Genomic DNA, 24,297 nt, shown 5'->3' with positions numbered 1-24,297 from the left:
AATCAATACAGAGATAGTACTGATATTCTTGCTTCTATGTTCAATCTACTACAGAACACAGTCATTTCTGAGAAATATTTGCTCAGCTTCTTCTTTCTTTTTTTTTTTTTTTTTTTTTTTTTTTTTTTTTTGGTCTGTTTTGAGACAGGGTCTCCCTGCAGCCCCAGCTGGCCTAGAACTCACCACGTAGACCAGGCTGACCTTGAATTCACAGAGAACCACCTGCCTCTGCCTCCCAAGAGCTTGGATCAAAGGCCTGCACCACCACACCTGGCTTTCTCAGCTTCTTAATCAAACCAATTAATCTTTTTCTCCATGTTCCCTTGATCATTGCAAAAAATCAAATGTTCTATTTTTATCTCCCAAGTTATCAGTAACACTAAATAACCAGAAGTTCAAAAGATCTTTTCTAGTCCCTAATTAACTCACAGTTTTACTCCAACCCTCTGACACTCAGTCTTGGCTCCTCCACTCCTTAGCTCTGTTACTAGGCTAGTCAGTCTGTCTTAGCTCTTTATTTTTTTCCTTAATAACTAGATAGTGAGATCAGTTTTTGTTTGTTTCTTTTTTTATCTTTTTGAGACAGTGTCTCCCTGTAGTCCCAGTCTGCCTGGCACTTGCTATGTAGACCAGGCTGGCCTCAGTCTCACAGAGATCCACCTGCCTCTGCCTCCTGAGTGCTGATTGTACCACCAAACTGAGCTGAGATCAGTTTTAAAAAACATAAGGTCTCCCCTGGTTGGAGAGTATCAACCTTCACTCAAAAGTCTTTACCTAAATATCAATTTTGTATCAGGCTCTAGACTAGGTGCTAATATTTAATGATAAGCAAAACCAAACAAGATCCCTGTCTCTATGAGCTTATACTCTATAGGGAGAGGGCAAATCATATAAATAAATAATATAAATAAATACAAAGGAGAATAGAACGGTTAGAGGGGAAGGAAGGCTCCCTTCAGAAAGTAAATACTGAACTGTAAAGGGAAAAGTTTAACTACATGAAAAGAAGGAAATGTTTTGGCTTAATGAATAGTACATAGCATATATATGCATATAAGACACATATATAGCATATAGGATATATATCATAAAGCAGTAAAAAGAAAGCAAATGTTGCTAGAAAAGAAAGAGAAGCAGACCAGGGGTAATGGCACATGCCTGTAAGCCAAGCACTCAGGAGGCTGAAGTAGATTTTCAAATTCCAAGCTAGCCTGGTATACAGAGCAAGACCATGCTTTAAATAAATAAATTTTAAAAGGGGGACTGGAGAGATGGCTCTGATGGCACAGAGGACCTGCATCTTATGAATTCTAGCACCCACATGGCAGCTAACAATCATCCCAAATTCCAGTTCCAGGGGATCTGATGCTCTCTTCTGTCCTCCGTGGGCACTGCACGACACAGATGCATCTATATACATGCAGGCACAATACCCATACACACGAAATAAAAATAAGTTTTAAAAATTTAAAAAGGAATTTGGGAGACAGTTCAGTGGGTAACGTGCTTGCAGCACATGAACTAGAACCTGAGTTTCAATCCCCAGCATCCATGTAAAAGCTGAGCACAGCAGCATATGCATGTCTGCAACCCCAGTGCTGAATCCCTGTGTTGAAAGATCACTGGCCAGACAGTCTAGACAAATCAGTAAGCTTCAGATACAGTGAGACAATCTGTCTCAATAAAAGGGTGATAAGTAATAGAGGAAGACACTGGAGGTTAACCTCTGACCTCCACATGCATATGCACACAAATGCATGCATACTTGCATACACACATACACATGAACATATCCATAATATGAACAAATACATAAATAAGTAAATAAGTAAGCAATGCAATTATGCTAAAGTCTAATCTCTATCCCAAAAGAAACAGCAAATTTAAAAAATCTAAAGCATAAGAGGTGAAAAATTGTATTTGAATCATGAAAAGATCAACATGGCTACAATATGCATAATGGTCCTGACTACATGCACAAGACCTACATTAAGATCAAGCCAGTCAAAATTTCAGCATAAATGGAGAGGGCCTCATGAAACCCCACCCCTAGATAAGGAGACATTGGCAATAGATGGCTAATAGGAGAACGAAAGTCCTTTTCTTTTCAGGGATGCAGTCCTGGGTATATTGCCCATGCTCCAGTGAATGGCCCTACACCAGTGCACATACTGGTCACCATTTGGTCTCAGTGACTGGTTTTTTTTTTTTTAAAAGAAAGAAGTTGGGAGGGAAACCTGGTGGGGGGGATCTGGAAGGAGTTGGAAATTGATCAAAACACATTGTATATATGCATGAAATTCTAAAATTTTTAAATGGCCTTTAATAGATAAGGGTACAAAATTGTTGCAGTAATTAAAATAAGAAAAAATGGTAAATCATAGACATGTAAAGAAATAGATTAATTTAGAAAATATTAGAAAACAAAAATCAATAGGACTTGGTTAAGGATTGGCCACAAATAAGGAGAGAGAGGAACTCAATCCTAGAACGCAGCCAGGCTTCTGCTTTACCTAGTAAGAGAAATAATGCCATTCTTTGGGCGAAAATGCAGAAAGCCAAAGAACAGAAGTGTGTTTTAGACAATATATATTTGAGGTGCCTTTTACTAGGAGATGAAGCTAGACATATCTGCCTAGGACTCAGAGGTCTGGAGAGAGACACAGAAATGTTTATTTATGGAGAGAGGCTAGACTAAAAAGAAAAAGGACCCATGTGTAAGCTTTGAAGAAGTCCAGCTCTAATAACTGAGCAGATTTTAAACTTGCAAAGGAAGATGGTTAATGGTGTAAAATACATAAGTATCATCTTCTTTGTCTATACTTTAGTTCACAATCAATATAGCTACATTGTGAATTCTAACTTTTCTAGTATTTATGGTTATTGCCTACTTACGTAAAGTACTCATCAGAAGGCCACTGTGGTCAGGAAATCTATTATGACTAGCATCAGTGTCAGGAGACCTGTACTGTGGTATGGCAGACATGGATGGATGTCCTGAGGTACAATTCCCTGAACCTGAAGGAGAAGATCTGTTCTCTTCATCTTCTGAGTCACTAGAACTACTGTCATCACTACTTGAAGATGATGAACTTTTGGAATCTGATGAACTATCACAACTACTCATCTGGTCCATTAGACTGGCTTCTGCCTTCAGTTCTGAAAAGAGAAATAAACATGTGAGTTAAATAAATAATAGTGAATAAGTACAATAAAATCTAAATGCATTTGCTTCTAAGAAGACATTGATAATGAATAAATAAAACTAAACACACATTTACAGGTAGTCAGCTGGGTGTTGGCAGAACATACCTGCAATTCCAGTATTCAGGAGTCTGAGGCTGGAGAATATCAAAGCCATCTTGGGTTACACAGTGTCTCAAAAAGAGCAGTGGAAAAAGAGACACAAGTAATATCTAAATCTAACTTTTCATTTATCTATACCACTGTAAATATATATAATGAATGAAAAAAGTAGAAATGTTAAAATTAAAAATGTATTTTCATGGAAATGGTCCTTTTAAAAAAATATTTATTATTTTTATTTTATGTATTCTAGTATATTGTTTGCATGTATGAAAGTGCATCCGTGTCATGCTATGCCCACAGAGGTCAGAAGAGGGCATTGGATTCCCTGGAACTGGAGTTAGGGAAAATTGTTAGCCTCCATGTGGGTGCTGGGAACCAAACCTTAGCTCTCTGAAAGAGTAGTCAGTGTTCCTAATCGCTGAGCCATGTCTCTAGCCCCAAAATGGTCTTTTAATTTTTTCTTACTCTCTTATGCACATTGCAATGGGATACATACATAAGAATTTCATTCTTTTATTTTTATTTTTATTTTATGTGTATGCATGTATTGCCTGCATGTATGTAAGTGCACTCATTGCTGTGCAATGCCCCCAGAAAACAGAAGAGGCCACTGGATGCCCTGGAACTGGAGTAATGGACGATTGTTAGCTTCCATGTGGGTGCTGGGATTCAAATCCAGGAAATTCTGCAAGAACAATCAGTGTTCTTAACCACTGAGCCATCTCTCCAGCCCCAGAATTTCACTCTCTACCTCAACATCCTTGAGAAAATTTTGCTAAAGCTTCCTTACCCAAGTTTCTGCCCTGTTTCCTTAATGGGAGTTTAACATAGTCTAGTATTTTTAAAAAGCCAATTCCCATTGTAGCTTTGGTTGTGAATTTTTTTAAACATTTATTATTTTTATGTGTATGCATGTATTGTCTGCAGGTAAATGAAGCCGTGTCGTACAATGCCCGCAGTGGACAGAAGAGTCTGTCAGATTCCCTGGAACTGGAGTTACAGACAGTTGTTAGTTGCCATGTGGGTACTGGGATTCGAACCCAGGTCTTCTGCAAGAACAGCCAGTGTTCTTAACCACTGAGCCATCTCTCCAGCTCCGTGAATATTTTTATGAACAAAATGTTTAACAATATTGGTGTCTTTAGTGTTTTTAAAAATCTTTTAAGACACACAAAATTTATGATTGGAAAGATTCTCAGGTATCACTGATCAACTTCATTTTTCAAATGAGGGATCTGGAGAGAAACACCCAAAGTTGTCAGCTATTTAGCAATAGAACTAAGCCCACTGACTCCCAGATCAATGTTTTTCTAGCATTCTATGAAAATGTCAAACAGTTGAAAAACTTTTATCCTGAAACACTCTACATAATGCTTATAATATGCGATCATGTCAGTACAATGCCGTCTTCAAATTAGCTGATAATATCTAGCCTACTACTCCCCATCCTCCCTACACTTGGCTTTCTTTCTGTTATTTGGCCATATCAAATCCATTTCCACCCTAAGTTTTTTGCATTAGCTATTTACCTTGCTCTGTAGAGGTATCATCCAGTTCTTTTTGTTTTCTCTTTAATTCACAATCTATACAGTAAAATGCACAGCTAGACAAATTTTAGCACACATCTATTGTATATCCACCACTAAGAGCAAGCTGCATCCCCACAAACATTCCCCTATGCTTTTCTCCATTCAGCATCTACCGAAGATTTTTGTCTGTTCTTGAACTTTCTGTAAATGGATTCACTCAATATGTACTTTGTATGCCTTTCATCAATATGCTTTGGTGTTTATTCATGTTGTTGAACACATCTGTAGCTCACTCTGCTCTGCTATTGTGACATCCATTATATAAATAAAATACAAGTTGGATATCCATTTTCTGTTTAGGGATAGTTGGGTTATTTCCTATTTTCAGTATTACAAATAACGCGGTTATGAAAATTCAACTACAAGGCTTTTGTGATACATGCATTCATTTTTCTTGGGTAGATGAGACAGGCATAGGTTTAATTTCATTAAAACCTGTCAGCATTCAAAGTGGTCCTACACTTTACTAGCAAGGTGTTAAGAGTCAGAGATGCTTCATCTCTTCCCCCAACTTTGTGCACCCACACTTGGTACAGCAAGTCATTTGACCTGTACTTTCTGATTGGCGTACAATGGCATCTCATTGTGATTTTAATTTCTCTAATAAACAATGTTATGAAGCAACTTTCACATACTCATTGGCCACTTGGATATCTTTGTTTGTAAAACACCTGTTCGAATCTTCTGTCATTTTTGTGGTCTTTTTCTTGCTGAGTTGAAAGCACTTTTTATAGCTGGTTCTAGTTATGAGTCTTTATCAGAAATATGCATTGTGAACACTTACCCCAAGTCTATTCATTAACACTGTCTTTTGATGAGCTACTAGATCTCTGGGAAATTGGTTTTCTCATATTAGTAATGTAGTTTCTTCAAAAGATTTCTTTCTAGCCTCTATTACATGTTCTGTTTTCTTTAAGGCATTTATTTCTGAATTCATTTAGACACATATTTGCCTTTTTATTTCTTACCTCCCTTCAGTCTCATCTACACACCAAATACAAGAAATGTGGGACATTTCTGTTGTGAGAAATTTTATCTTGGTCACATTGCACAATTCTTTTTGCATAATAATTGGATTTGTTAGGAGTTCTTTGAAGATTTTTTAAAATTTAAGCTTATAAAAGATAGTGGCTTATAGTTTTGTTTTTCCAGTTTGCGTATCAGGGTAATATTAGCCTCAAAAAATGAGCTTATCAATGTTCCCTTATCAATGTTAGTCAGCTTTCCATTACTGCAGCAAATAGCTGAGTTATCAACTTAGAAATAATAAGTTTTATTTTGGCTTTCAGTTTTAGAGGCTTCAATCCATGATCACACAAATCTACAGCTTTTATGCCTCTGTTGGGATGGGGAGTTCAAGATGGAAATGACACAGAATAGATGGTGAAGCAAACTAGTTACCTCATGGCTTAGAACTGAAGACAGGAAGAGGAAGTGGTCCCTTTCCATGTCACATCCCTAATGACTGGAAACTCTCTTATTCGGCCACACCTTTTTAAAAATTAGTTTATTCTTTGAAAATTTCAAATATGTATATATCCATTCTGTTCACACTTATCCTCTACCCTCTCATATTCTCCTCTCACTATCACCAAGCTATTGCCACAGCCCTTGATTGCCTCCCAGAACTTGATGGTAAGACGCTATTGCTGAAGACAGGATATACTTTGGACACAGGATTTGGAGGAGTGGAGCTCGAACTGACCTGGAAGCCACCTCCCCTGAAGGCTAGCTCTCATAGCTTTGGAGAGCACTATGCAAGCTGGTACATCAATCGATGATCCAACCCTAGCTTCAAGGCCGAAAAACAACATCAATGACCAACACAGCAAACGACACTGGTGCAGTAGTGGCAGTTTTATCTTGGGGGTAATCAACAGCTACCTAACTGGATTAAAGCCCACTCAGTGGGAGGAAACTCATGTCTGATACAGTAAACCTATCCAAATATACATAGCTGGAGAGGTCATAGATCTTACAGAAAACCCAAGGCTCTCATATCCCTAGATAAATGTAATTTCCCTTTTCTAATTCAAGCATTCAGGACCCCAGATTTCCCTCTCTTGGCACTGCATTAGCTGCATCCCACATGCTGTATTCACTTTTTACATTTAGTATTGTGCATTTATAATTTTCTTTGATTATTTTTCTTTAACCCGTGGATTAATTAAAAGTGTATAAATTTCCAAGTGTTTAGAGATTTGTTTACTGTTGTCTGTTATTGATTTTTAGTTTGATTTCATTATGGTCAGAACACAGAGACTTCAGGATTTTGTTTTCAATAAATGTATGAATGTCTTTCTTATGACTTAGGATATGGCCTATCTTAGTAAATATCTCAATGAGTACTTGGGGGGAAAGGCCTATTCTGTTTCATAGAGTGATGTGTTGGGGATGGGGGGAGGGGAGCGTGTTGGGGATGGGGGGAGGGGGCAAGCGCTAGAGCGAGGGTGAGGGTGAGGGAGAGAGAGAGAGGGAGAGGGAGAGGGAGAGGGAGAGGGAGGGAGAGGGAGAGAGGGAGATGGCCTGGGAGAGGGCCTCTTGATTGATTATTTTGCTCAGATTTTCCCTATCTTACTGATTGTTTGCCCTCTAGTCCTAGCTGTTGCTGAGACCACAGTGAGGCAGTACCCAAGCTCAACCACAGACTTATATATTTCTCTCTCCACTGCATCAGTTCGGCTTCATGAATTTTGCAGTTCTGTTGCTGGACATGAACATACTTGTCTTCCTGATATAGTAATCCATTAATTATTATTAATGTATCTCCTTCTGGTAGTTTGTTTCGCTCTTGAGTTTACTATATCTGATATTAACACAGCCACATGTGCTTTTCTAAGTGAATGTTTACATATTATGTTCTACCATTCTTTTACTTTAAATCTACCAATTTTGTTAGCTTCTTATAAAAAAGCATACTGTTGCTGGGTATGGTGGCACATGCCTTTAATCTCAGCACTCTGAAGGCATGTGGATCTCTACGAGTTCAAGGCCAGCCTGGTCTGCACAGGGAGTTCCAGGCCAGCCACCGCTACATAGTGAGACCTTGTCTCAAAAAAATAAAATTAAAAAATTTTAAAGTATTTTTAAAGAATATAGTTATATTCTTATACATTCACCCTCTCAACCAATTTAGTTAGAGCATTTATATTTAAGTTAATTATTGGTATATTAAGACTGAAATGTGTCATTTATTATTTGTTTTTTGCTTATTTCCTCTGATTTTCATCCCTGTTTTTCTTTTCTTTCATTTCTGTGGGGTGCCTGAACCACTCTAGAATTCCATTTTATTTCATAGTGTTTGTTAGTGACATGTTAGAATATGTCACTTTATATGTGTATGCTTTGGGTCTTTCAGTATACACACTTGTCTTATCAGACTTACACCATTATAAGTAAGATGTGCAAGTGTGGAAACCTCACTTCCATTTAGGTCCCTTTCTTCTCCACTTTTTAATATTACTTTCTTAAGTATCAGAAGATTGGTATTTTGTCACATAGGGTTTAGAAAATCAAGAGGACCACAGCCATGATCTACTGTATTTTATCTTTCTTTTGTTCTCTCCCTAACTGATGCTCCGTATTCCTTCTCCTTATCATTTCTTTTATGACTGCATCAATTTCTATAGCCAATACTTAATGACAGTCTCCTAATAATGAGTTATTTCTGTTTTCCTTTCTGGAGCAGTCTATTTCCCCTTTATTACTGATAAGTGCTCAGAAAACCTGAGCAATACAACCAACCAATAGACTCTGTCTTCCTCTCTCTCTTCTTTCTTTCTTTCCCTCCTTCCCTTCCCTGTCTCTAAATATAGAATTCATGACTGACATTTCTTTTAGTACTTAAAAAACACTGCTTTAAAAAAATTGTGCCACTTCTTTATGATCTCCTGAGTTTCCAATGAAAAACTGTGATATTATCAATATGGTATTCTTCTACAGTAATATGTCATTTCTTTCATTTTCAGAACTTTTACTTTTACCTTTAGTTTTCAGAAGTTTGTTTCATGTAACTTGGCATGGATTTCTTTGGGTTTATCCTATTTGAGATTTGATCACCTTCTTGAATCTATTGGTTGATGTTTTCATCAAGCTTGGGTGGTTTTCAGGCATTATTCCCTCCTATCATTTTTCAGTCTTCCTTCCCTAACCTCAGAGACTTCAATGATGCAATTTTGGATCTTCTGTTACTCTTCCACAGATCCTTGGGCTCTGCTCATTTTATTTCAATATACTTTCTACTTTCTGTTCAGATTGAATGAATTCTATCAACTCACTCATTCTCTAGTAACTGAACCCACCCAGTGAGTTTGTGCTATTATTTGTTGGTTCTATAATTTCCATTTGATGCTTGTTTTAAACTATTTCTTTAATGTATGATTTTTATTTTTTTTATTTTTATTTATTTATTTTACTTTTTTGAAGACAGGGTCCCCGTGTAGTCTCAGCTGTCCTGGAACTCACTATGTAGAACAGGTTGGCCTTGTACTCAGAGATCCGCCTGCCTCTGCCTCCCAAGTGCTATGAGTAAAGGCATGTGCCTTTTTCTAAATTCTCACTTGCTTCAAGAGAATGTATAATTGAATTTTAAAAAAGATTCATTTTTTTAATTATGTATATCTGTGGATAGATATGTGTACATGAGTGCAGGTGTCTGTGGAGGTCACAAAGGGCATTGGATTCCCTGGAGCTGGAGTTATAGGCAATTGTGAGCCACCCGATGTGGCTGCTGGGAATGGAGCTCTGGTCCTCTGCAAGAGCAGTAAGTGCTCTTAACTGCTGAGCCATCTCTCCATCCCCTTTAATCTTTTATTTGTAAAAGCTATTTTAAAGTCATTATCAAATAACTCTAACAACTAATTCTTTTGGGATTGATGTGAACTCTCTTTTGTCATTGGAGTTATAATTTCCCTGATTTAGAGTATAATAGGTAACCTACTATATATTCCTTTGGATGTTTATTCTAGGAAAGCTCTACTTAAATCTTTTAATTTAGCAAGCAGTCATAGTTCTGGGTTAGCATGAAGATTCTTGCCTGCTTTTGTGGGCTGTGAATCAAATGACACTCTTTCAGAGCTTCTGCAGTTCTGTGTTGATTTTCTTGGTAAACTTCCAGCAACTACAGTTCCCACTGGTGAACTTGAAAAGGAGCTTTACTAGTCATGAAGGCCTGGTGCCTGGGAAAGCGAAGTCTCTGGCCTGATACAATGAAGAGTGCTTCCTGGGGGGTTGGGGGGGAGATGTTTTTCAATGGGGCAGGGAGAGTATCTGGGAGGCACAGGATGGAATGAGCATTTGTCATAGTGGGATGCCACATATAGATACCTTCTGCCCATGTAGTATCTGATGGGAAGAATAGTTTCAAGCCAAGCACAAAAGAGCACTTAAAGCCTGCAAGCACTTACTGTGGCAGTATTCCTTTTATTGGCAAAACCAAGCTGTGTGATGTCTCTGGGTAGGAGAAGGGAATCTCAGGTCCTATATTATTTCTTAAATGCAAATTACAGATAAATATGCAAATGCAAAAATTAACATAAACAAGTTCTAGTGCAACTTCTAGACACAAATTGGAAAATATGACTCAGTCATCATAGTAGTCAGTAGTTCTGTAGGAGTCAAGAAAATATTTTATAGAACACAGTCTAAGGAACATGCTATACAAACATCTTAGGTAAATAATGTTCTGTTGCCAAACGAAGTTAGAACAAGAAAACCATTCTTGGTTCATGTTAACTGTTTTCTATAACTCTGAGCTATGACTTCAATGCAATGCTTTAACTAAAGTTGACCACAAAACAGCCTCAAAAATCTACTTATACCAGAAGGTCACTGTTGAGGGCACATACAGTTTATTGCTTTCTAGAACTGCTTTCATACAGTGGATTGCTTTCAGGATTCAGTGGCAAGGAATAGTCTGGTTCTTTGAATCCTATCCTAAGGTAATATAAAATATGCTATTTGCATCTTTATTTTTGCCTTGCTAGCCAGTGAGCACAGAGCTAAATTAAGCATTTTAATAATTAACAAATTTACTTGTTTCCTTTTCCATCTCTTTAATTTTCAAACTGCATACATGTACAGGATAATACCCTGATTCAGGTCTATTTTGGAAGTAGTCATGATGTAAAATAAAATAAAATTCATGATCTCTAATAACACAAAGGCTTTGGGTTTATGTTATCCTTACTGTTTGTGCAGGGATGATTAGTCCATTAGGGATTAAGTGCTTTACTGGGTATAAAAGAAAGGAAGTGGAAGTAGTAAGTTACATGCAAATTATGAAGGCAAAGTATAGAAGCAAAGAATGCGCCTTTTTTTTTTATAGATAGGGTCTCATTATGTCACTCTGGCTCATCTGGAACTCACTATATAGACCAGGTTGGCCTCAAACTCACAGATATTCATCTGCCTCTGCCTTCTGAGTGCTGGGACTAAAGGCATGTATCACCATGCCTAGCCTAAATAGCATACTTCAGTAACTGAGGTCTGGCTACTGCCATATTACTATAATACTAACATCCTAACTGTAGCCAGCAACAAAATAGAGTTCTAAGTTTATTCCTTTAAAAATGACCAAACCTCCCCATAAAAGCCTTCTTGCTTAGAAGTACACAGCAATTCACACAACCTGCCTCCTGCTTCTGTTTTACATCTTCTCATTTCCTTGTTTGTTTGGTGGTGCCTTAGACATCTACAGTCTCACTATAAAGAATAAACTTTAGAGCTAGAAAGATGGACCCAAGTTTGGTTCCCAGCAACTACATCAGGCTGCTCTAGCTCCAGGGGATCCGATGCTCTCTTCTGGCCTCTGAAGGCACCCACATATAGGTGCCATATACACACAGGCAGGTGTACACACATAAATACAAAATAACAAGCAACCTGGAATACTATGTAGAACTGAATACAAATCATCACAGCTGCCAAGAAAATGAAAACTCTAGTAACACATATCTAAATAACCACTCTTTGCCCTGAATAACAAAAAAAAAGATTGGAATTCTTTTAAATGGATACAGTCTTATTTATTTATTAATCCTAATTTATAAGTTACATCATGTTAGGGTTTGGATCTGCAGCAGCCCCCTCCCCAACAGGGCCTCACAGTTTTGCAAGCCCCTGAGAACTCAGGAATTGAGTTAATGAACACCCTGGTCTTTGAAGACAAGAGAAGCAAATTCTCTGCACCTTTTGGTCAAAGATAGCCTGCTTCCTCTTTGATGATCTTGGAAGCAGAACAGACTCCTGCACTCTGGATCCATTAATGTAGGAACTGTCTTGGTACAAGCTATTTCCCCCGATAAGTTTTACAACATATAGATTCTCTCTCACTGTCTTTCACTGGGGAGTGTATTCTGCCTTGCTTTCACATCTTTCCTGCTCTCCTACATCTTTTGATCTCCTTTCTGGTTGAATTTGGTCACTCCCAGACCTGACTTAAGGCCACTAGGCAACACTGGTCTCTGCGACTATAGAGTGTCTGGCACAGTTACTGTATTTGTGTAAAGCCCACCTGGGGGATGGACCTGCCCCTCCATTGCACTCAAATCTGTTATATTTGAATCTCTTGGTCCGTGACCTAGCTCTCCCAACACAGGTCCCTTCCAGCCTCCTATAAAGGGTCTCCAGCTACCCATTGTGATGGGGGTCCTAGTGACCTAAGCAGCTTATTTCCTCCACAGGGGTTGCAGACCTCTTGTCTTGAGGTCTTCTTTGGTGTTGAGCTTTGTCTCCATGGACCAGAGCCTCTCTGTTCTATCTCCGTTCTGCTCCTTTACCTCTTGCTCTCTTGACTCCCTCCCCCTTTCTCTCCTTTTCCTCGCTCCCAGCATCTCGTCTTCATTTTCGCTTTGTACTCTCTCTCTCTCCTTCCCTCCCTCCCTCCTTCCCTCCTTCCTGCTCTTCTGGGGCTCATCTTCCCTCAGCTTCTACTAATCCTTGGGATCTCTCTCTCTCTCTCCCATGTGCTCACTATCTCTCTCTATTTCTATTTTTAGCTTGTTCCACAAGCTTCCCTCCCTTCTGGCTCTCTGCATTTTTTTTTCTTTCTCCCATCCCATTCCTTGTACTTTGTCTCCATCCACTGGCTGGTCGCACCACACTCTCATTGCAAGGCTCCTCCATGCATCCCTTTGGTCTCAAAAATCGTGCCAGTGTGTCAGTGAGCCTTTTCTTCTCTCTGGGTACAGGACACTGTCCCTGGAGTGAGGAACACACAACTCCTTCCTGTCCAGGACAGGACCTTGTCTTTCCCCTCCCTGGTGATCTGATTGTGGGATGCTGCCTCCAGGGAACCATAAATAATAACTCAGACCCATGCCAGGAGAGGACGCTTCCTTGGTGACTGGGTCTGCTTGTTCTCATTTTGCGCAACCTATGCCAAACTGTCCTCCTACTCCTTCCCCGTCTCTCTCTTCCTCGTACCCTGCACTTTCCTGCCCGGACTCATGATCCTGCCTCCACTCTCTGTGGAGAGAAGATTCACTTTGTCTCCTCCTACCCACCTGCTCAGTTCCTTCTCTATCGCCTCTTCACTCTGTATATAGTCTGTCACTATGGGAACCACTCAATCCAAGTCTCAGGGTCTCACACCTCTTGCTTGTCTTGTTAAATCCTTAAAACAATTAGGACTTTCAGATACAGTCAGGGTAAAGTGCCTGAAGTTCCTGTGCACCCCTGCCTGGACTCACTATGGATTAGATAATGACTCTGTTTGGCCAGACACTGGAAACCTAGACTTCAATATTTTGAGAAATTTAGATAATTTCTGTCATCGTAATGGCAAATGGTCTGAGCTCCCATATGTCCAAGCTTTCTTTGATCTCCATGCTAACATCTCCCTCTGTGTCTTGTGTTCTTCCCATCAGGTTCTCCTCACTAAGACAGTTTCACAGGATTCCCAACCCACCAGGGGCCTCTGCCCTTCCTCCTCCCTACCCCTCCACCTCAGCCTTTGATCCTAACATAGCTGACGAACTCCCGCCAATTAGGACCCTGCCTCCACCACCTCCTGCTCCCCAGCCAGAGATAGAGCCAAATCCTCCCCCCTGCTCTCCCCTTGCTATACCCTCCCTTGCCTTCTCTCCCAGAGCCCAACCCATCTCCCTTCCCTTCTCCTCCTCAAACTCCCTCTCCATGTTCTTCCCCCTCCCCTCTCCAATGCTCTAAGTCCTTCATTCCCTCTCACTCCACTAATCCTACTCTACTGGAGGAAATCCACAACCTTAAACAACTCCTTAGGAAATATCCCCTACTCTCCCCTATTCCAGCTTCTAGCTCAAATAACCCATTTATCCTTCCTATATCTACTTCTACTCCACCTTGGTTCCAGACCCTGCCTCCAATACCCCTGAGTCCCCTCACAGACAGGACATCCCTCCCACCTCTCCCACTCTGGCCTCCTCTCAGGACTCCCATTCTCCTTCTCCTCTATCCCCTCCCAATCCTTCTCCTGTGTCAAGTCATACTCCCACACCCAGTCTCAGCCCCCTACCCATGGTATCTTTTCCCTCTGGCAGGTGGCAGGTGTAGACAGAGTGGTCAAGGTATATGTCCCTTTCTCTCTTGGAGATCTATCTCAGCTCAAACATAGAATAAGCTCTTTTTCCACTAATCCTACACCCTCACCCCGATGAGAGACTTCGGGTCTGGACAGCGGCACAGGAGTATGCTAATGAGCTTCATTCCACTAACCAAGCTCACTCTATTGGTACCAAGGCAGTTTCCCTTCAAGACCCTGGGTGGAATTACCAACTCCCACCGGGAAACCAGGCAGGATCTTCCCCAGGTAGAGCAGCCAGGGACCACATGATCACCTGCCTCCTAACGAGTCTTCAGAGAGCCTCGCCCCCTAAGGTAGTTAACTTTGAAAAGCTTAGGTTGATTACTCAGGGCTCTACTGAAACCCCAGCTCAGTTTATGGACAGACTTACTGATGCCCTGGTTCAGTATACCAAGTATGACCCAGAGTCCAGACGAGGGATGGCTTATGCTCCACCACCACTTCATCTTACAATCAGCTCCAGATATCAGGAGGAAACTTAAGATGCTTAGACAAGGGCCCCAAAACTCCCACAAGAGATCTGTTAGACATGCCATTTAAAGTCTTTAATAACTGGGAGGAACAGGAGAAGGCAAACAAGCTCACCCTGTCCAAACAAAGTACCAGCTGATGGCTACAGTTCTAAGGCCCCCTCCTAAGAAAACTATGGGCACCAATGGGGCCCAATGACATCTGACATCTGGACCCTGCTTCAAGTGAGGAGCCACCAGACACTGGGTAAGGCAATGCTATGACACAGGTCATAGCCACCAGACACTCCTGGTCCCTGTCCTCAGTGTGGGCAACAAGGTCACTAGAGAGTTGATTGTCTTTCTTTGCAGCTCCAAGGTAGGCCACTCACCTCCCAGACCCAGCCTGCTTTACAGGGTTCAGTGAATGACCTTCTGGGTCTGGTGGATGAAGACTGATGAGGCCCTGGCTCCTTGGCCCCCACCCATTCCATAACCATCACTATGGAGGAGCTCAGGGTAGCAGCCATAGTGGCGGGTAAGACTATTAATTTTGTTCTCGATACTTGATCATGGTCTGTTCTCCCTTCCTACTCTGGTAAAGTTTTCCCTTGCAGATCTCCATGGTGGGGGTTGATGGGAAGCCCCACAACCCCAAATCTACAGGATCCTTATCCTGTGTATTCTGGAACATGCCTTTAACTCACTCTTTCCTGGTCATGCCTACCTGTCCAACTCCCTTATTTGGCAGAGATCTCATGAAAAAGCTCTCCCTGTCTATTTCTCTCCCCTTCTCCACACTCTTCTTTCTTTCCCCTGTTACCCGCCCCCCCCCCAAGCCAGGTCATAGCCACTTCCCCCTTCCAAAGTAAATCCCAAGGTCTGGGACACCTCAGTCCCAGGACTGGCCTCTCATCACACTCCTATCTGCATTTCCTTGAAGGATCCCTCCCTATTTCCCAGTAGGCTCCAATACCCAATCACACTCAAACACCACTATGGACTTAAGCCCATAATACAAAGGCTTATGAGCGCTAACCTTAAATCCACTCACTCACCATATAACACTCCCATTCTTCCAGTCCTCAAAGCTGACGGCTCTTTCCATTTGGTCCAGGATCTCTGTCTCATTAATTCAGCAATTGTTCCCATTCATCCAGTCGTTCCCAACCCCTACACTCTCCTTTCTCATATCCCCTCCTCCACCACCCACTTACTGTCTTAGACCTTAAAGATGCTTTCTTCTCAATACCCTTACAACCGGACTCTCACAACCTCTTTGCAGTGAATACCTGGAAGGGCCCTGACACTGGGATGGCTTCCCAACTAACCTGGACTGTCCCGCTCCAGGGGTTTCAAGATAGCCCTCACCTCTTTGGACAAGCCCTAGCCCAGGATGTAACCTCCCTAGACCTTAACCCCTCCACCATCCTATAGTACGTAGATGACCTACTTCTTTGCTATCCATCTCTCAGTCTCCAAGGCTCACACAATCAAACTCCTTAATTTTCTGGGGGACAGGGGATATAGGGCATCTCCAGCTAAGGTGCAGCTTTCTCTCCCTCAAGTCAAGTACCTGAGGTTCCTTCTCATACCTACATCCCACCGTTTAACGGTAGATAAGACAAATTACCTAAAGTCTTTAAAGCAACCCCCCAACCAAGGAGGAAATTCAGTCTTTCCTAGGCATTATGGGGTACCCACACCCATTGATCCCTAACTTTTCCCTCCTGGCAAAGCCACTCTATGAAGCCTCCAAAGGAAACTCCCCTAAGCCTGTTGAGCCTCTAGGGCCTGTAACAACAGCCTTCCACACTATCTGGGAAGTGCTGTTAAAGGCACTGGTTGTAGCTCTCCCCAACCTGGGATCTCCATTCCTCCTCTATACAACTGAGAACAAGCTCCAGGCATTAAGGGTTTGGGGAAAGATGAGGGGGTCCCACTTTTGCCCCAGTAGCTTATATCTCTAAACAACTCGATACCACCATCTGGGGGTGGCAACCTTGTCTCCAAGCTCTGGCCACCGCCACCCTCCTGGCTCAGGAGGGACTTAAGCTCACTTTGGGTCATCCCATCTCCGTCCTTTCTCCCCATCGGCTTAAGGATTTACTAACCCACACATCTCTTGCCAATCTAGCCTCCTCTAAACTACAACTCTTCCATGTCATGTTTCTTGAAAACCCCTCCCTCACCCCTGACTCCTGCCCTCCTCTCAATCCAGTTTCCCTCATCTCTTCTAGTGAACTGCTCACTCACTCGTGCTTGGAAACTCTTCAGGGACTCTCCTATTGGGATCCACTAATCTCCCCAGACCCCTTACCTAACCCAACCCTGACTTGGTTTGTGGATGGAAGTTCAACTCTCACTCCAACGGGGTCCTGCAGGGCAGGGTATGCCATAGTGTCTCTCACAGATGTCATCAAGTCAGAACCCCTGCCATGTGGAACCATGTCACAAAAAGCCGAACTTGTGGCACTCACCAGGGCCCTTATTTTAGCCAAGGGGAAGGCAGTTAATATTTTTATGGATTCTATGTATGCCTTCCACGTACTCCATCACCACGTCTCAGTATGGAAGGAAAGGAGTCTCCAAAAAACCAAGGGAATCCCCATAACTAATGGCCCTTTGATTCTTAAACTCCTGGAAGCTTCCTACTTCCTGACTAAAGTGTCTGTGATCCACTGTACAAGGCATCAGCCTCTCACTGACCCCATAGCTACAGGCAATAACCTGGCAGACGAGACAGCTAAGGAAGCTAGTATGACCCTCTGCCCTTCTGATGGTTTAAACTTCTTGGCGCCAACAGGAATGTCCCCCTCCTACCCTCCCCAACAATGCAGGAGCCTCCCAGACAAAGGGCCATCCAGAGGCCAGAGGACAAACCTCCTCTATCTTAACCCATTTACATAATCTTTTTCATGTAGGTGCTCATCTGCTCTACAAGTTCCTGGAGCCCCTCATCTATTGCCCCAAACTTTTTGTGCTCCTCACAGAGGCCACCAGGCAATGTTCTATCTGGTTGTTTCCCCACAGTGTGGAAGCCACCCTCCTCATCTTTCAAACCTCACCAGCACTGGGGGGCCCTCCCAGGAGTCGAATGGCAGATAGACTTTACCCACATGCCTACTCACAAAAAAATTAAGCATCTCCTGGCTTGGGTAGGTACATTCTCAGGATGGGTAGAAGCTTTTCCCACAACAGTTGAAACAGCAGATATAATGGCTAACTTTTTAAGTCAAAATATTCTTCCTCATTTGGGCCTTCCCCTCACCTTCCAATTAAATAATGGTCTGGGCTTTATCTCCAAAGTAACTCAGGCAGTCTCTCAGTTCCTGGGAATAACCTGGAGGTTACACATCCCCTACCACCCTCAATCCTCAGGGAAGGTAGAATGAGATAGCTCCCTTCTTTAAGGACCACCTTACTAAACTCTTCCTAGAGTTACACCAATCCTGAGTAACCCTCCTGTCCTTTTCCCTTACAAAACTAAGAGCCATCCCAAGAGCTCCTTTCTTCCTCAGTCCTTTTGAATTCATGTATAGGAGACCCTTTCTCCTCAACGACCTCTTACTCCAACATCCCTCCCCTCTACATGACTATTTACCTGCCTTCACCCTTCTAAGAAAACTACTCAGGGAATATGCTGACTGGATTATTCCTCAGGCTTCTAAAGGTCAAACTGACCACCCACTTCAACCTGGAGATCACGCCTACCTGCAGGTTCACACCCAGCAGAAAGGAGTGAAGGAAACCCTCCAACTGTGTTGGACCGGTCCTCACCTGGTGATCTTGTCTACCCTGACAGCAGCCAAGCTCTCAGGACAATCTGGTTGGATTCATCTCTCCAAATTAAAACTGGCCAAGGAACACAGCAAGTACCAGGCCACCAGTATCGGGCCCCTTAAATTGAAAATCTCGAGGGCCCCTCCCTTAACACCAATCCAGGAATGAGTTTTCTACTGACCCTACTTCTAGTCTTCCCTCTGAATCCTACCTCAGCCATTCCCCACTGCACCTACCCATGGTGTTCCTATAAATTTTGAAATGTGGAAGATTAATAATAGAAACCGAGAACTGGAGTTCCTTAGCTCTACTACGAGCTCACTTTCTTCATGTAACATTGTTTCCCTTAAATTTGAAATGATAGATGCCCGCTATGGCAAATTCCTGTGCTTCATAGATGATCAAACCAAAAAGGAATGCAGGGATCTGGGCAATTGGGAAGGCTGCCCTTCATGGAAATGCAACTATCATTGGCTGAGTGGGGTGGGTAAAGAGAGATGGGGTAGATATGGAATAGGCACAAACCAACTCCCTTGGGTAGCCAACATGACAGACCGTAAGTGCAGCAGAGATTCAATCCTACACAGACACAATCGGTACAAACACAGAGTCTGTGGGGAAGTGACCTTCAAAATACTTGACCCACACTCATGGATGGGGGACCACATTGCTACAGCAGGGATCCAATACACAGCTGCTGCCATAGACTGCTGGCAAGTAAAGATAAAAAGGGCAATCCAGGACTCATGGCCCCAATGGGCTATGGAAGTCCTGGATCAGGCAACAGGCCTGACAATGAAGAAACTTCAACACCTCAATGCCTCCTTCAGCTTCTCTCGGGATTGAGTTCTCACTCTATCTCTAAATCTCCCAAGGAATTTCTCTAGTACTAATCTGTCCACTTGCTTCCTCTGTGCCCCCCTACAGAGCTCACTTCTCATCCCCCTCCTAGTTTACAATATTACTTCCCAGGCTAATAATCAATGTTCCCAAGAACCCCTAATACAATGACCCTGCCTGCCCCTCCCCTTTTTCTTAACAAAACAGTGTTGGACTCCACAAAACTCCAAATGCCCACATCCATCAAGCCATAATATCACAATTAAGGGCAATACTGCTCTAACCTTGGGACTACTCTTTCTCTGTTCTTCCAAAATATACTCCTGCATCTCTCCACAGATTGAGGACACCTACTCTCCAGTCATTCTCATACTCAAACTAACCCTATACACACTGGGAGAGGTGTATGATGTCTTATTCACAGGGAAAGAAGGGACCAGAACAAGGAGGTCAGCCACCTTGGCAGTCCTAGTAGGAATTAGCCTGGGAACATCAGTAGCAGCCACTGGACTCACAGCCAGAGGTTTGGGACACATGCTGATCTCAACCCAGCATCTCTCCCAGGAAATAGAGGACCTCAGATGGGAACTCACCCCAACAGTGGAAACTACAGCCCAGTCAATCCAGATCTTACAACAGCAACTATCCTCCCTAGCCAAAGTTTCCCTCCAGAACAGGCAAGCCCTGGACCTACTAACTGCAGAAAAAGGGGGAGCCTGTATTTTCTTGGGTGAAGAATGCTGCAGTAGTCAAGCAATTGGGTAAGGTCAAGCATCCTCCAGTAGGTAGCCAAGGATCTTTCACTTAAGAATTCCCAGTACCAGCAGTTACCTCAATGGGATATTTTTAAGGCTTAACTCCCTGGCTTCTGCCCTTACTCAGCCCCCTGATTTCTATTACCTTGGTGCTAACCATTGCTCCTTGCCTCTTCAGATATTTTCAGGAACAAATCCAAAAACTAACTCATACTAATTTTAATCAGCTGTTACTTTCCTTCCCTCCACATGTATATGAGCACTGTCAACCATCGAGAACCCTGGTCAGATGCAGAAGGAGGGAACCCCCACTGTCTGACAGACACCCTAATCCAGCCCCCCATGTCGACCTTGTCCAGCAGGAAGTAGCAAGATGACAACGGTGCCCCATATCCTATAACACAAAAGGCTGCAATGTTAGGATTCGGATCTGAAGCAGCCCCCTCCCCAACAGGGCCTCATGGCTTTGCAAGCCCCTGAGAATGCAGGAACTGAGTTAATGAGCACCTTGGTCTTTGAAGACAAGAGAAGCAGGCTCTCTGCACCTTTTGGTCAAAGGCAGCCTGCTTCCCCCTTGATGATCTTGGAAGACAAGATAAGCAGACTCTCTTCACCTTTTGGTCAAGGACAGCTTGCTTCCTCTTTGATGATCTTGGAAGCACAATAGGCTCCTGCACTCTGGATCCATTAATGTAGGAACTGTCTTGGTACAAGCTATTTCCCCCTGATAAGTTTTACAACATATAGACTCCTTACCCCATAACCCAGATCCTGGCTGACGGAAGGGGACAGAAGGGGATGGTTTTACAGAAGCTGTTCTAATAAGCCCTGGGCTCCCTCTCTCCCACCTAACTTTAAAAAAAAAATCCCCACCTTCTGAATCCCCCAAAGACCCCCCCTATAAAGACCGCCAGCCAACAGCCTGGGGGCTGACAACTTCCCTATCCCAAAGGGATTGTTCCATGTGCTTTTCCTCTGCTAATAAACTCTATCCCGCTGGAGTTTTGTCTGTGTCCTGGTGCTTTCTCCCAATTGACCCGATTCATCTATCACATTATTAGTCCAGGAAAGCACATAATCATAAAACATATTATACTCTTGTTAAACCCATGGTTAGTCCCACTGTTAATGAAAATGAAAACTTTTACTTAACATTACTTACCTTAAAATATGACATTATATACATTTAGATTTTACCTCTTTCAATATCATCCATTAGAGATGTTGGAGACATCTTATCTTCTGATGGAGAATGGTTTACAAGATTGGAAGTCCTAGATGAATTCCACATTTGTTGCTGCTGATGTCCTATTCTGTACTGAATTTTACTACTTCCTTCAACTCTGCAATTAAGAATATCAAATATCAAAACAGCTAAGATAGCAATATAGCAAATTCAACCTACTAAATTACTAAACTTTATCACTTATTCTTTTCCCTAAAAATCTTTCAAATGACATGGAAGGATTAAAACGTTAACTTAATTCACTTAACAAGTATTTATTAAGTGATAATATGTAACATACACACAAGCCCACTGAGAGATAAAATGGAACAAATACAGAAAAGGGGAACTATCAAGTGTAAAAGTAGCATTTCTATTAAAACTTAATCACTTCCATATTTTCCATTCATAATTTTAAGACAGACATGGTAACATAGGAGACTCAAATCTTTAACATCTTTAACAAAAGAGTACATAACAAAATTATGCCTCTCCCATTTTCTGTCATCAAACCCTTTTACTTCTCCCTTCCCACAGTATTTAGCACTGCACTTTCCTTCTTTCATTACCACTCTAAAAAGTCCTGGCTTATAGGCTGGTGTTCATTGTGAGTTTGAGGTCACCCAGGGCTACAGGGAAACCCTGTCTCAACAAAAAGCCCCCCAAAATTCATATTTTCTAATTTATAAAGGATAATATGAAAATTTATAGCAATTTTTGACTCAGAGTTGAAGGGATATATTTTCCTTCAATGCATTAGCAATGCTTCACTAGTTCCAATTGTTCCTTGAATAATTCATGGAATAGGAAAATTTGTCATAGTAGATGTATTTTTTTTAATGAGTGAATGCATTTTAGTGTGATATATGTTTGGTATGTTTGTAATATAGGAAAAGAAAAAGAGAATCCTGAGTACCCAAAAGCAATCATTTCCAATGACTCATGGGTGGAGCCAGACAGTATAAATGCCATACCCACAATTAAATGCCAAACACTCTGGGGAGGGGGACAGGGCTGAAGACACATACTTCCTAACATAAAACTACTCCAAGGAAAATGGCATGTAAATATTTCAATCTGAGAATAAAATCTTAGAAAATGTTCACTATAAAAAAAAATCCTGGCTTATACATTTTCTTGACTTCTACATTCCTTCATTTTAAGTCAGTTTCTTTGCCAGACTAATGTTTCAGAAAGGAAGTGTAAACATGCCAAACCCTGGTTTAAAAGATCTTAATATGTAACCACTGCCCGCAAGAAAATGTCCTAACTTCTGAGTTAATATTCAAGGCATTAACCTCGACCTACCTTTACTTTACAACCTTACCTCTAATCTACTACACAAATCATCCCCACTTTCCAACACTTGTACACAGGCACAGAAACAATTTTCTGCTCTGTTTAAATAGGACTTATTCATTGACTCTGAAAAAATTAGATATCTTCCTGCCTTTATACCTAGCTTATTTATTCTTGTATCCTTTCAGCTTAAGGGAGCCAGGGTGGGAAGATATGAACAAATAGAGGTTCTGAGAGTCCTTCTCTGAGATGAAGTTGGCTTTGGGAAAAATTTTTTTTTTTTTGGTTTTTTTTTTTTTTTTTTTTGAGACAGGGTCTCCCCATAGCCCCAGCTGGCATGGAACTTGCTATGTAGACCAGGCTGGCCTTTATCTCACAGAGATCTACCAGCTCTGCCTCCTGAGTGCTGGGATTAAAGGCATGCACTACCACACTTAGTGGGAACTTTTTAAAAAAACATATTTTTCATAAGAGTATATTAGTTGTACAAAATAATGGACTTCACTATAACATTTCCATATATGTATATGATTTACTTTGATAATATTCATCCCTGCATTCTTTCACAGTGGGAACTTCTGACCAGGACCAGGCTGGCCTCAGTCTCATAGATATCCACCTGTCTCTGCCTCCTAAGTGCCTAGATTGAAGGTGTGCAGCACCACACCTGGCTCCTCTTAATTCTTACAACAATTTTTACCTATGCTATTTGCTTAGCTTTTAGAGCAAGTCCTCTTATATTACATGGTTAAATAATACATCACCTATTTTCAAAAATGGGATGGTTATATCTTCATAATGATTTTTTAAATAAATGATCTGTTAATATAATTAAAATATAGAATTCATGAGATTAGTGTGTATGTAGCAAACTTTCCTTTGTCTAGTGCCTTCCACATTTTAGGTGCTAAATAAATTTTTACTAATAAAGACAAAATTATTCTGGAGAGTGGATAATGGTTATTTCAGTCCAATTCTATGACCATTATCTATAATAGTATAAAATGTATACTTACACATTCAGAAATTATTAAAAAGCAAAAAAATGTTTATATAGCATAAAGCAATGTGGTGAGATCTTTTCACTAAGGAGCACCATTAAACTTACACTTAGAAAAAAAATTGAAGAGTTTTAATTTTTTATTTTTTGTGTATCTGCATGTGTGTATAAATGTGAATATGGTGCATGTACATGTATGTATTACGGAGTGGGTATCACCTGTCCTCCTCTATCACTCCCTCCCTATTCTTCTGAGGCAGGGCCTCTCCCTAAACCTGGAGCTTGTGTTTTCTGGGTAGGCTAGAAGCCAGCAAGCTCCAGTGATCTGCTTGTCTCTACCTGCTTCAGTGCTGGGGTTACAGGCAGGCACACAACACCCAGCTTGTTATGTGGGTGATGGGATTTGAACGCCAGCCCTCATACTTGCCTTAAAAATGCTTTTAACAGTTCAGCTCTCTCTCTAGCCCCAACTAAAATATTTTTTTA

General features: G+C 41.5%; 1 protein-coding gene across 2 annotated transcripts in view; it reads right to left on the bottom strand.

Annotated features, from left to right (window-relative positions):
* Positions 1–24,297, bottom strand: part of Eaf2 (ELL associated factor 2) — a 70,697-nt gene that overhangs the window by 4,566 nt on the left and 41,834 nt on the right. For both annotated transcript variants that reach the window (XM_008842924.3, XM_008842926.3), the window contains 2 exons: positions 21,485–21,630; positions 2,896–3,159 (listed from right to left, as the gene is read on the bottom strand). In XM_008842924.3, the coding sequence (XP_008841146.1) occupies positions 2,896–3,159; positions 21,485–21,630 (410 nt within the window). The remainder of the gene's footprint in view (positions 1–2,895; positions 3,160–21,484; positions 21,631–24,297) is intronic.

Source organism: Nannospalax galili, unplaced genomic scaffold (assembly GCF_000622305.1).
Source record: "Nannospalax galili isolate Female #2095 unplaced genomic scaffold, S.galili_v1.0 scaffold18, whole genome shotgun sequence".
NCBI classification, from domain to species: domain Eukaryota; kingdom Metazoa; phylum Chordata; class Mammalia; order Rodentia; family Spalacidae; genus Nannospalax; species Nannospalax galili.
This window is presented reverse-complemented; position numbering and strand designations above follow the sequence as displayed.